The sequence below is a fragment of the Bombyx mori genome, chromosome 6 (assembly GCF_030269925.1).
Source record: "Bombyx mori chromosome 6, ASM3026992v2".
Classification (NCBI taxonomy): Eukaryota; Metazoa; Arthropoda; class Insecta; order Lepidoptera; family Bombycidae; genus Bombyx; species Bombyx mori.
Genome location: NC_085112.1, coordinates 8,586,950 through 8,598,540, shown reverse-complemented (window position 1 = coordinate 8,598,540; position 11,591 = coordinate 8,586,950). Strand labels below are relative to the sequence as shown.

General features: G+C 44.2%; 1 protein-coding gene across 1 annotated transcript in view; it reads right to left on the bottom strand.

Moving 5' to 3' along the window:
* Positions 1-1,786: 1,786 nt before the first annotated feature.
* LOC101745834 (lachesin) overlaps positions 1,787-11,591 on the bottom strand; it is a 30,946-nt gene continuing 21,141 nt past the window's right edge. Inside the window, exons 6-8 of the mRNA XM_021350906.3 lie at positions 4,235-4,369; positions 2,244-2,396; positions 1,787-1,980 (exon numbers count right to left, since the gene is read on the bottom strand). Coding sequence (XP_021206581.1) covers positions 1,829-1,980; positions 2,244-2,396; positions 4,235-4,369 — 440 coding nt within the window. The 3' untranslated portion in view covers positions 1,787-1,828. The remainder of the gene's footprint in view (positions 1,981-2,243; positions 2,397-4,234; positions 4,370-11,591) is intronic.

Genomic DNA, 11,591 nt, shown 5'->3' with positions numbered 1-11,591 from the left:
CACGCGACATGCAACACACAGACGAAAAAGTTTGAGATGATGTATAATTGTTTCGATGGATGAGTGAACTAACGGCACATCTGGTCCTAAGTGGTCACTGGAGCCCATAGACATCAGCAACGTAAATGCCGCCGACCACCACCTTAAGACATGTGTTCTAAGTCTCAGTTTTATTGTACAACGCTTGCCACACACTTTAAGCGAAACGTATTACTGCCTCACCACAGAAATAAGCGGGTTGATGATATCTGCCCATGTGAACTCACAAGACACCAATGACCAATGACTGTATTGCATTTTAATTGAATTATTTTACCCTTTTCCGTTAAATTATGAATATTATGTGCTTGTGTTCGGTGTAATGCGATCGAACATCTTAGCAAGCAATAACGCCACACTGAACGTTTATTTAAAGTTGCAATTGAACAGTAACAACAGTCGTACAACAACCTGGTTCCGTAGAAGTCGCGTTCAAACATTTATTAATTAGAAAATTAACATATAACAATAATATTTATAACATAGAAAATTTGTAGATGATTGTGTGTATTAAAGTGAGTTAGTAAAATCCGGATTTATCATTATAAACAACTACTTTACCCTCGCCCTGTGCTCGCACAGCTTGTGTTAGATGGTTTGTAACTATTATGTTTGTGAATTTGTAGGACTCTTATAACATATTCAAGAGATTGAATTAATCGGGCTAGTTGTTACAGAGCGCGGGTAGTTTATTATTCGCGTTTAGAGCAGTTTCGTGTTATTCATAGTAATGAACCGGCTTTTGTTTCCCATGACATTAAATTATGTCTTTCTTATGAGAAAAGTTTAAGTAATACATAGAATAATGATGATGAATAATCGGGGACGATCACGTGCGGTCATTTGACCTTAATATAAGAAACCCTGGACTATGGGTGATCGGTCGGTTAGTTCTTTTGTCGTCTATTTTATGTATATGTACATATGAGAGCGGTCAATTCATTCCTCGTAGTCTGGTTCGTGTCCGTCTTTTAGAAAGTCAAAAATCGTACTGCCTGCCGCTAGTCACGTCCACACTCGTTTTATTTCTCTCTTTATTTTTGAATTCTTGTTAAGTGTCTGTCTTAGTCTGTGTCTAGTCGTTGTTGGTCTTATGTTCTGTCAAAGAGGTTGCACGCCACGACAATGGGAAATAAGGACCGTTAAACATACTCACATGATATATATACATATATATTCGTTATACTAAAGCTTATCCCCTCGGATCGTATTGGACCCACGACCGTCAATGGGTCAGGGGCCCTTACTATTGCCCCACACAGTCAGGCTAGTTAAAGATTAGAACATATCACTCAGTTTTAGAAAGTGACATATACGTAACGCAAATCGATACAGATTGCCTGTCTTTGTGCATTGGTGATCCTAGAAAATTTGAAGCTATTTCGCTATTTTTAGTAGGATAGGAAGTTTTGTGAATCAGTGCGGGCTGTTACGACCACCCTATCTATTTCTGCTGTGAAGCAGTAATGCGTTTCAGTTTGAAGAGTGGGGCAGCCGTTGTACTGTAAAAACTGAGACCTAAGAGTTCATATCTCAAGGTAGGTGTCGGCATGTTGTAGAAATCTATGGGCTCTGGTAGCTATTTAACATCAGGTGGGCCGTGAGTTTGTCCACACATATAAGCAATAAAAAAAAAAGATTTATTGTGATTAATTTTGAACATCATAAACTGTATCCATATTAATAAAACTGTCAAATACTTTAGTTTTTTACCTGGGATTAAGGATAAAAAATAAGCAACTCCATCTAAAAGATTATCCATAACAATATATTATATACAAAGGTAGCATTATGATACAAAGTATATAGCTAAGAATAGTATAGTTTTATGTAATCGAGTTGCCCCACTTCGCTTCAAAGCTTCCAGTTCACTCACGTCCGAGGCGTCTTCGAAATCCCCTACCTCGTTGTACTGCATCTCTTCGAACTTGCCGGACAGTGCTGTAATAGTAAACTCGCTGAGTAAGACCGAACGTTCCCGAAAGACAACTATCTTAAAGGTTTCCTCAAAGTATCCGATTACTAGGCATCGCCCATTAACAATTGACGCTCAAAGCCTTAAGGTATTAAATTACGGAAGTTTCACGAATAAATAATTTCTGAAGTACCTACGTATTAAGTTTAATTCCAATAATAAATCCTACTTCACAAGGGGGGTTCCAGTTAAATTTCGCTTGAACGGAATTAATTTGAAGTACACTTACAATACAATTTTATGGTTCCGTCGGTATCGCCGAGCGAGTTCTTCGATATACAACTGTATGTACCGAATGTGGTTCTGCCTACTTTCTTGATAGTAAGCCTCATATCTACTTCGTAGCCTCTCTCTATTGCTGATATTTCGAATCTTTTATCAGCTGAAAAATGACCAAATTAGTATATACAACAGTAAATAGTGACATTAAATTTTAGAATTTTTTAAAACCGTAATTAATTGTTCACTATCTATAGATATTATGAAACCAATTGTAGAATATAACGACAGAAATAGGCACGGTGGTTTTGTTACTTACAAGTTCGGACTCACAAGTGCGTATATTTAAAAAAAAAACAATATATTATTATTACCGGATTTAGAATATGTATTATGATAAAGGCTGCTTCCTTTCTAATTATAACACTTTATTTCTCCGTGGTAGGAGATTAAACAACATTTAAGCAGGTTCACGGTACGTCCTTTCTTTCTTTTTTTTTTTTTCTTGCTTATTTGGGTGAACGAGCTCACAGCCCACCTGGTGTTAAGTGGTTACTGGAGCCCATAGACATCTACAACGTAAATGCGCCACCCACCTTGAGATTTAAGTTCTAAGGTCTCAGTATAGTTAAAACGGCTGCCCCACCCCTCAAACGTAATTACGTATGTTCCATATATTCCATATGATCTATATGTGTACGTAAAAAAGAGGTTATGTTAGTTAAAAAATGTACCATTAAATGCGATATTAACACATCGAAACAACGCGCTTATTACTCAATCGAGTGAAGCGCCTAGCCTTGGCTTGGTTGGCTATGAGTCCTTGGTTTTATAAAGAGATTAATTAACAGAAACAACGGTTCGTCTATCCTTAAACTTTAATTAGTCGTGTACTAAATAATGGTTTGCATTTGTTACGATCCCGTGCTTATACATAAAGATAATACAATAATAACAACAACATTTTTTTTCTCCTATAATTTGAATTTTGATATGTCTTATTCATCCCTAAATGATTAATTGAATAGAATTATAAAAGAAATCGACAATTGATAGTGGTCCCAAAATATAATGTAAGAAAATTTTACTATTATATTATTAAACTATTCACAGAATGTAGGTACATTTATCGCGTTTGTTGCAATAACTGACAAATATTTTTTTTTGTGATTGACTTAAAATTCGAATTGACGACTTTTACTATGTCATGATTCACTATACTGCATTTTTCATCCCAAATGTCAACAATATCCGTATTTTGAATTCGGCTTTTTAAAGCTATATACTTAGTGCGGTGTGAACGAATTCCTTTCCGTAGTCTGGATTTCTACGCTCATACTGTAATGAGTTCTTTAGTATTTTAAGTTTCCGTAAGAGTACTTCGCATATAAGCGCGAAGTTATGCTAGTTTAAGTTTATTTTTGAACAAATAACTCATTGAAATATCCTTGAAGTACATAAGTAGGATTTGTTGTGAGTTCACAACATGAGACTTCACGTTGTAGTGTCTGTAGGCTCGAGTAATCCTTTAACAGTCCTTTAAGGTTTCTCTCTCTATCTCTTTCTCTTTCTCTCTAGCATTACATTACATTACATTTACTGGTGGTAGAACCTCTTGTGAGTCCGCGCAGGTAGGTACCATCGCACTGCCTATTTCTGCCGTGAAGCAGTAACGCGTTTCGGTCTGAAGGGTAGGGCGGCCATTGTAATTATAGTGAGATCTTAGAACTTATATCCCAAGGTGGGTGGCGCATTTACGTTGTAGATGTCTATGGGCTCCAGTAACCACTTAACACCAGGTGGACTGTGAGCTCGTTCATCCATCTAAGCAATAAAAAAAATACAAGAGAAAAAAATCATCATACAAATAAGTCTTTTATCATTTAATTTCAGGAAAACCACGAGTTTGTCATCCATAAAATCTACTCAACAATAATCATTCAAAAACTAAAACTATAAGTCGAAGTAAAAAAACTTTTAAAAGGAAGAGATAATACTTACACTGTGAAATAATTTGATCGTTTATAGTCCAATAATTAATAGACCTTGGGAAAGCCTCGGAATGACAATCTAAATGTACTGTGTCACTTTCTTTCGCTCCAACTAATTGGTTTTGTATAGTCATTATAGGCGGAACTGGAACAGAAAAGGCGTTTTATTTAGGCCAGACGATTTTATATGACGATAGTGTGTTGAAGGTAGAACAAATGTTGGAAGAATCGAGACTTCGATCTTGTGCATTCGCTTGACTGCAACCGGAATAAGCATCTCGGGTGACGCCCATCACAACTAAGTTGTCTATAGGTGTCTATACTTTAACAATTTAACAAAACTCATGCGGTTTGAGAAAATGGACTGAAAAGCCGGCAGGGCGGTTGATCTGCTTAGTCTGTCAAGTTTGGATAAGACAAGAGAGTTGCCTTAGTCATGGAACCCTCCTTCAAAATGCCTACTCGGTGGAATACCGGTGGGTTTCTAGTCGGTAGGATTACATAAAAATTCAAGTCTAATCGCATACTGCGTCATTTGTATGCCCCTTCCACCGTGGACAGGACTTTCATTGCGAAAAAAAAACTAAAGACCGAAATTCGTTTGTCTATGCACGCTACACGACGTTTGGGATTATTTGATCATCTGGATATTAAAATTTAGAAGGGCTCTTAGATATTACGTCGAACATTCACGAGTCATAATTCCGAAAGATATTTGTGAAATATAGAAAGTAATAATAGCAAATTCGAGTTCATCTTATTAGAAAAAATTGGGTTGATTCATTTGTATTGTCACTCATAAGGGATATTGTATTAAATTTTTTTTTTTTTTTTTTTTTTTTTTTTTTTTTTTTTTTTTTTTTTTTTTTTTTTTTTTTTTTTTTTTTTTTTTTTTTTTTTATTGCCCTTGTAGGCAGACGAGCATACGGCCCACCTGATGGTGAGTGGTTACCGTCGCCCATGGACTTCAGCAATGCCAGGGGCAGAGCCAAGCCGCTGCCTACCGCTTAATACTCTCCACAAGCCTCGTTTGAAGAAGGACATGTCATAGCGCTCGGGAAACACCGTGGAGGGGAGCTCATTCCATAGCCGGATGGTACGTGGCAAAAAAGACCTCTGGAAACGCACTGTGGATGACCGCAGTGGCTCCAGGTAGTATGGATGAACTCTACTCCGGTAGCGGGCGGTGCGATGGTAAAAACGAGATGCCGGTATCATCTCGAACAATTCCTCAGAGCACTCCCCATGGAACATACGGTACAAAATACAGAGGGAACCGAAGTCCCTCCGCAGACCCAGAGGTTCCAAACGATCCGTGAGACCGGGATTATCTTCCAGCTTCTTGTAGATAAGTACTCACTTTTCTTTCATAAAACAACCGGTCCGAATCATTTGCAAAGAGAGTTTACAGGCCGCTCAATAACAAAGACATTTTTCCCCCGAGAGGGTAAAACACCTTGAATTGCATCGCCATTGGATGATTTTACAGGAAACATGTAGTAATTATGAAAGCCAAAACCACTAATATAAAAACAGTTAAATGTGAAGCTAACGATATATTCTGCCTTTGTTTAATTATTCTTCACCCTAATACCCTATCTAAATGGAATTATGATTGTGTATATTTAGTTTGAATAATGGAAATGTCTAAATTGTTCATGGTAGATCAGATTAAATATTTGTCGAGTTCCAAAATCTCAAAGCTATTGTCTTCATAATTTTATAAGAAACTATCAATTTAATACTTGATCGTAGATTATTTCTTGAGCAAAGACCATTAAAATACTTTTATGATGTTGACTTTTGTCATCTGATTTTATGAAAATTCGTTTTTCATTCGTTCTAACGTTTGAAATAGCTTTATTTCAGAGGTTGCGTCATAATAATCTATTTGAATACTAATCAGAACAGACGTGTACACTAACCCGTCTTTCTCCAGGCACTACTAATAAAACTTCTGCTATCTATTCCCAGTTTCCAGTATCGCTTTCCTATCTGTTAGCAGAGGTACCACGAGCTGCATTGGTAATTCAGAAATAATGAGGCGTTTCATTTTCCCAGGATAAGAACTTGAGCTTGGTCAAGTGCTTGGGTCACTCTGGTCCGCGTAAACTACAAATATACCCGGCGCTGTCCTGGTCATGCCATTTACCATAATAGCATGACTTACATTGAGGTTATAGTTTATAATCTGGATGTTTGTGCGAAATTTCGACCAAATGAGTTCAGCCGTTTTCGTGTGATTGAATTTATTGTGTCTACGGTCTAGCGGTATCCTGAGGGGATGGGGTAGAGTCCGGGCTGAACGGGAGCGATGGTGGATCAGATTCAGCTAGGCTGATGCCCAGTGTGTGCCAATCAAACACAGCTCTCGTGACGGGTACGGAATCGGGAGCGCGACCGAGCTTCATAACAACGGGACGGTGGTCTGAGTCTAACTCTGAAAATACTTCGATCGAACGTAAGCGCAGAGTTTTTTTTAATAATGCTGTATCGAGTACATCCGGGCGATGCAGTCCGACAGAAGCACCCGCCGCCTGCGGACGTGCTCACCGACCACTCAATCGCCCGGCCATTGTTCGCCTGGTTTTATTGTTAGCCCGGCCTTTGTTCACCCGGCTTTTGTTCGTGGCACATCTGCCGACAAAGTGTGTTCCTGGAAGTGTTTGTTTTGTTTTGGTTTATTTTGTTGTTTCCTTTTTTTTTTTGTTCTTTCTTTTTCCTGCAGTAATTGTGCCGCATCGCCACCTGTATTCAATCGAACCGCTAAGTACCGAGAAGTTGGGGCCTCGCCGCAAGGCGAGTGTGTTTAAGACCCGGGACAGCCCCACCTGGGTCAGACATCATGGAAGCTTTATTTTCAGAATTCCTCCGACTTCGCCACCCAAAGCTCACTTCTGAGTTTCTGGCTTTCAAGGCCGATCACGCCGTGAGCCCTCTCGTGGATTCCGCCGTGCTCGTCGCTCCCGCGTCGTACACCGCAGCGTCCGCCATGCCTGCCGCTCCCGCGTCGCCTATACTAGTGGGTAAAACTGCTGCGTCGTCCGCCGTGGCCGCTGCTCCCCTGGCGCGATCATCCGCGGGTTCCGTAGGGTCCGACGGACGTCCTGCATCTGCCCGTAGGTCGCCTGCTCCCGAGCCTGCTGCCTTCTCGTCCTCCGACTCTGACTCAGACATGGAGGTCGACCTCGCCCCCGCCTCATCGACGGATGGATTCACCCTGGTACAAAAGGGTAAGAAGCGCGCTGCGGAGTCCCGAGCTCCCGCGGCCGCTAAAATTATTAAAGCCGCGAACGCGTCGCGCCCTCGCCCTCCGACTCCCGTCACTCCCCCTGCCCGTGCCACACCGTCGCCGCGTCCAGTGGCACAAAATAAAACTCAGACCCCTCCCCCGGTAATCCTTCAAGAGAAGGCAGCTTGGGACCGAGTTTCCCTGGCCCTTCAGGCCAAAAAAATTAATTTTATCAGCGCCCGTAACCTCGCGAACGGGATTCAAATTAAGTTAACGACACCCGATGACCATAGGGCCCTCTCAAGCTACCTCCGAAAGGAGCGTATAAGTTTCCACACTTATACGCTTCAGGAGGAGCGTGAACTTCGCGCGGTCATACGCGGCATCCCAAAGGAATTAGATGCCGATCTCATCAAGGCCGACCTTCTAGAACAAGGTTTGCCGGTCAATTCCGTGCACCGCATGCACACAGGACGCGGGAGGGAGCCATACAATATGGTTCTCGTCGCTCTCCAGCCTACCCCCGAGGGCAAGCAAATTTTCAACGTACGAACAGTCTGTAGGCTTTCCGGAATAACCGTCGAAACCCCCCATAAAAAAGGCACTCCGAGCCAGTGCCATAACTGTCAGTTGTACGGGCACTCTTCCCGTAATTGCCACGCGCGCTCCCGATGCGTCAAGTGTTTGGGCGATCACGCCACGAGCCTTTGCACTCGCGATCAAAAAACCGCTACGGAACCGCCTAGCTGCGTCCTGTGCCGAACACAGGGCCACCCCGCGAATTACCGTGGTTGCCCCCGAGCCCCTAAAATAAATCGCCGCGTCGCCCGCCAAAACCGCCTCCGAGCTTTCGGCCCAGACATCAAAGCCACGGCACCCTCTGTGCCGAAGGCTAAGCCTGCTTTCGTGCCGGCGTCGGTGCCCAGCGTCTCGGCCTGGGCTAAACCGTTGCCGTTCACGAACACGGCTACAACTCTCTCCCCCGCGACTCGTCCCACCCCCGCGATACGTCCCTCCCCCGCGACTCGTCCCTCCCCCGCGACCTGCCCTCCGACCGCGTCCGACAATCTCGCTCTAGCGATCGACTTTTTTCAGTCGATCAACTTTGATCGCGTTAATGCTTTGGGCGACGCCATTCGCGCCGCCTCCACTGCACAACACTTCATCGCCGTTGTGCAAGAATACGCTGACGTATACGCGTCGTTAAATACGTACGTCCTCCCCTCACTCCGCCGGTAATCAATGGCGTACATAAGTAGAATCAAGCCCCTATCCGTAACGATAGGATTTTTTAACGCTTACGGTCTCGCAAATCAACGTGATCAGGTTTGTGATTTTTTGCGTGACCATCAAATTGACATCTTTTTGGTGCAGGAGACCCTACTTAAGCCCGCGCGCCGCGACCCTAAAATCGCGAACTACAACATGGTTAGGAACGACAGGCTCTCTGCTCGTGGTGGTGGTACCGTCATTTACTATAGAAGAGCCCTGCATTGCGTCCCACTCGACCCCCCCGCGCTTTCTAACATCGAAGCATCAGTATGCCGAATCTCACTGACTGGACACGCGCCGATCGTTATCGCGTCCGTTTATCTTCCACCGGATAAAATTGTTCTAAGTAGTGATATTGAGGCGCTGCTCGGCATGGGAAGCTCTGTCATTCTGGCGGGTGACCTAAATTGTAAACACGTCAGGTGGAACTCTCACACCTCAACCCCTAATGGCAGGCGCCTCGACGCGTTAGTCGATGATCTCGCCTTCGATATCGTCGCTCCGCTGACCCCGACTCACTACCCGCTAAATATCGCGCATCGCCCGGATATACTCGACATAGCGTTATTAAAAAACGTAACTCTGCGCTTAAATTCGATTGAAGTAGTTTCAGAGTTAGATTCAGACCATCGTCCCGTCATTATGAAGCTCGGTCGCGCTCCCGATTCCGTTCCCGTCACGAGGACTGTGGTGGATTGGCACACGCTGGGCATCAGCCTGGCTGAATCTGATCCACCATCGCTTCCGTTTAGTCCGGACTCTATCCCGTCTCCTCAGGATACCGCTGAAGCCATAGACATCGTAACGTCACACATCACCTCGACATTAGATAGGTCATCGAAGCAAGTTGTAGCGGAGGACTTCCTTCACCGCTTCAAATTGCCCGATGATATTAGGGAACTCCTTAGAGCTAAGAACGCCTCGATCCGTGCGTACGATAGGTATCCTACCGCGGAAAATCGTATTCGAATGCGTGCCCTACAACGCGACGTAAAGTCTCGCATCACCGAAGTCCGAGATGCCAGATGGTCTGATTTCTTAGAAGGACTCGCGCCCTCTCAAAGGTCTTACTACCGCTTAGCTCGTACTCTCAAATCGGATACGGTAGTAACTATGCCCCCTCTCGTAGGCCCCTCAGGCCGACTCGCGGCGTTCGATGATGACGAAAAAGCAGAGCTGCTGGCCGATACATTGCTGCTGGCCGGAACCCGCTCCTCCCCGCGACCACTCACGGCTGGAGTGCCGCAAGGCTCCGTTCTCTCACCGCTCCTATTTAGTTTATTTATTAATGATATTCCCCGGTCGCCGCCGACCCATTTAGCTTTATTCGCCGACGACACGACTGTTTACTATTCTAGTAGAAATAAGTCCCTAATCGCGAAGAAGCTTCAGAGCGCAGCCCTAGCCCTAGGACAGTGGTTCCGAAAATGGCGCATAGACATCAACCCGGCGAAAAGCACAGCAGTGTTATTTCAAAGGGGAAACTCACCGCTTATTTCCTCCCGCATTAGGAGGAGAAATATCACTCCCCCGATCACCCTCTTCGGCCAACCTATACCCTGGGTCAGGAAGGTTAAGTACCTGGGAGTCACCCTGGATGCATCTATGACATTCCGCCCACACATAAAAACAGTCCGCGACCGTGCCGCATTCATTCTCGGCAGACTCTATCCCATGATCTGTAAGCGGAGTAAAATGTCCCTTCGGAACAAGGTGACACTTTACAAAACTTGCATAAGGCCCATCATGACTTACGCGAGTGTGGTGTTCGCTCACGCGGCCCGCACACACATAGACACCCTCCAATCCCTACAATCCCGCTTTTGCAGGTTAGCCGTCGGGGCTCCGTGGTTCGTGAGGAACGTTGACCTACACGACGACCTGGGCCTTGAATCAATCCAGAAGTACATGAAGTCAGCGTCGGAACGGTACTTCGATAAGGCTATGCGTCATGATAATCGCCTTATCGTTGCCGCCGCTGACTACTCAACGAATCCTGATCATGCAGGAGCCAGTCACCGTCGACGCCCTAGACACGTCCTTACGGATCCATCAGATCCAATAACCTTTGCATTAGATGCCTTCAGCTCTAATACTAGGAGCAGGCTTAGGGACCCCAGTAACCGTACTCGTCGAACTCGACAAAGAGGTCGACGTGCAACCTAGCCCATGCATCAGCCCGCTGAGTTTCTCGCCGGATCTTCTCAGCGGGTCGCGATTCCGATCCGGTAGTAGATTCATTCGCGAAGCAATTGCTCTTGAGTTGTTAGGTCTCCTTCGGAGGCGCTCGGGCAGCTGTTAGCAAATCCCACCTCTCCTGGCTGAGCCTTTGCTCGCCCACCTGTCCTGGTGAAACTGGAAAGGCCTTCGGGCCACCAGTAATCTCTCAATCATAAAAAAAAAAAAAAAAAAAAAAAAACCGGGCGATGCGCGATATTTAGAGGGTAGTGAGTTGGGGTTAGCTGAGCGATGATATCCAACCGAGATTATCGACTAACGCGTCGAGGCGTCTACCGTTGAGGGTTTTGATATGCGAGTTTCACCTGATGTGTTTACAATTTAGTTCGCACGCCAAAATTACGTGGCTTCCGATGCAGAGCAGCGCCTTGATATAACTGCTTAAAACGATTTTATTAGGTGAGAGATAAACGAACGTGATAACGATCGGCGCGTGTTCCGTCAGTGAGATTCGGCCTACTGATGCTTCTTCTAGGTTAGCGAGTGCGGGAGGATCGAGCGGGACGCGTGATTGATTAAACAAATATTCAAATCTATAGTTTATATTTTGGATTTCTCACTTATATTATCAGTATCTATTACTAATATTCAAACAATGCAATGTAGGTGTCAAGGCGACAAGTTT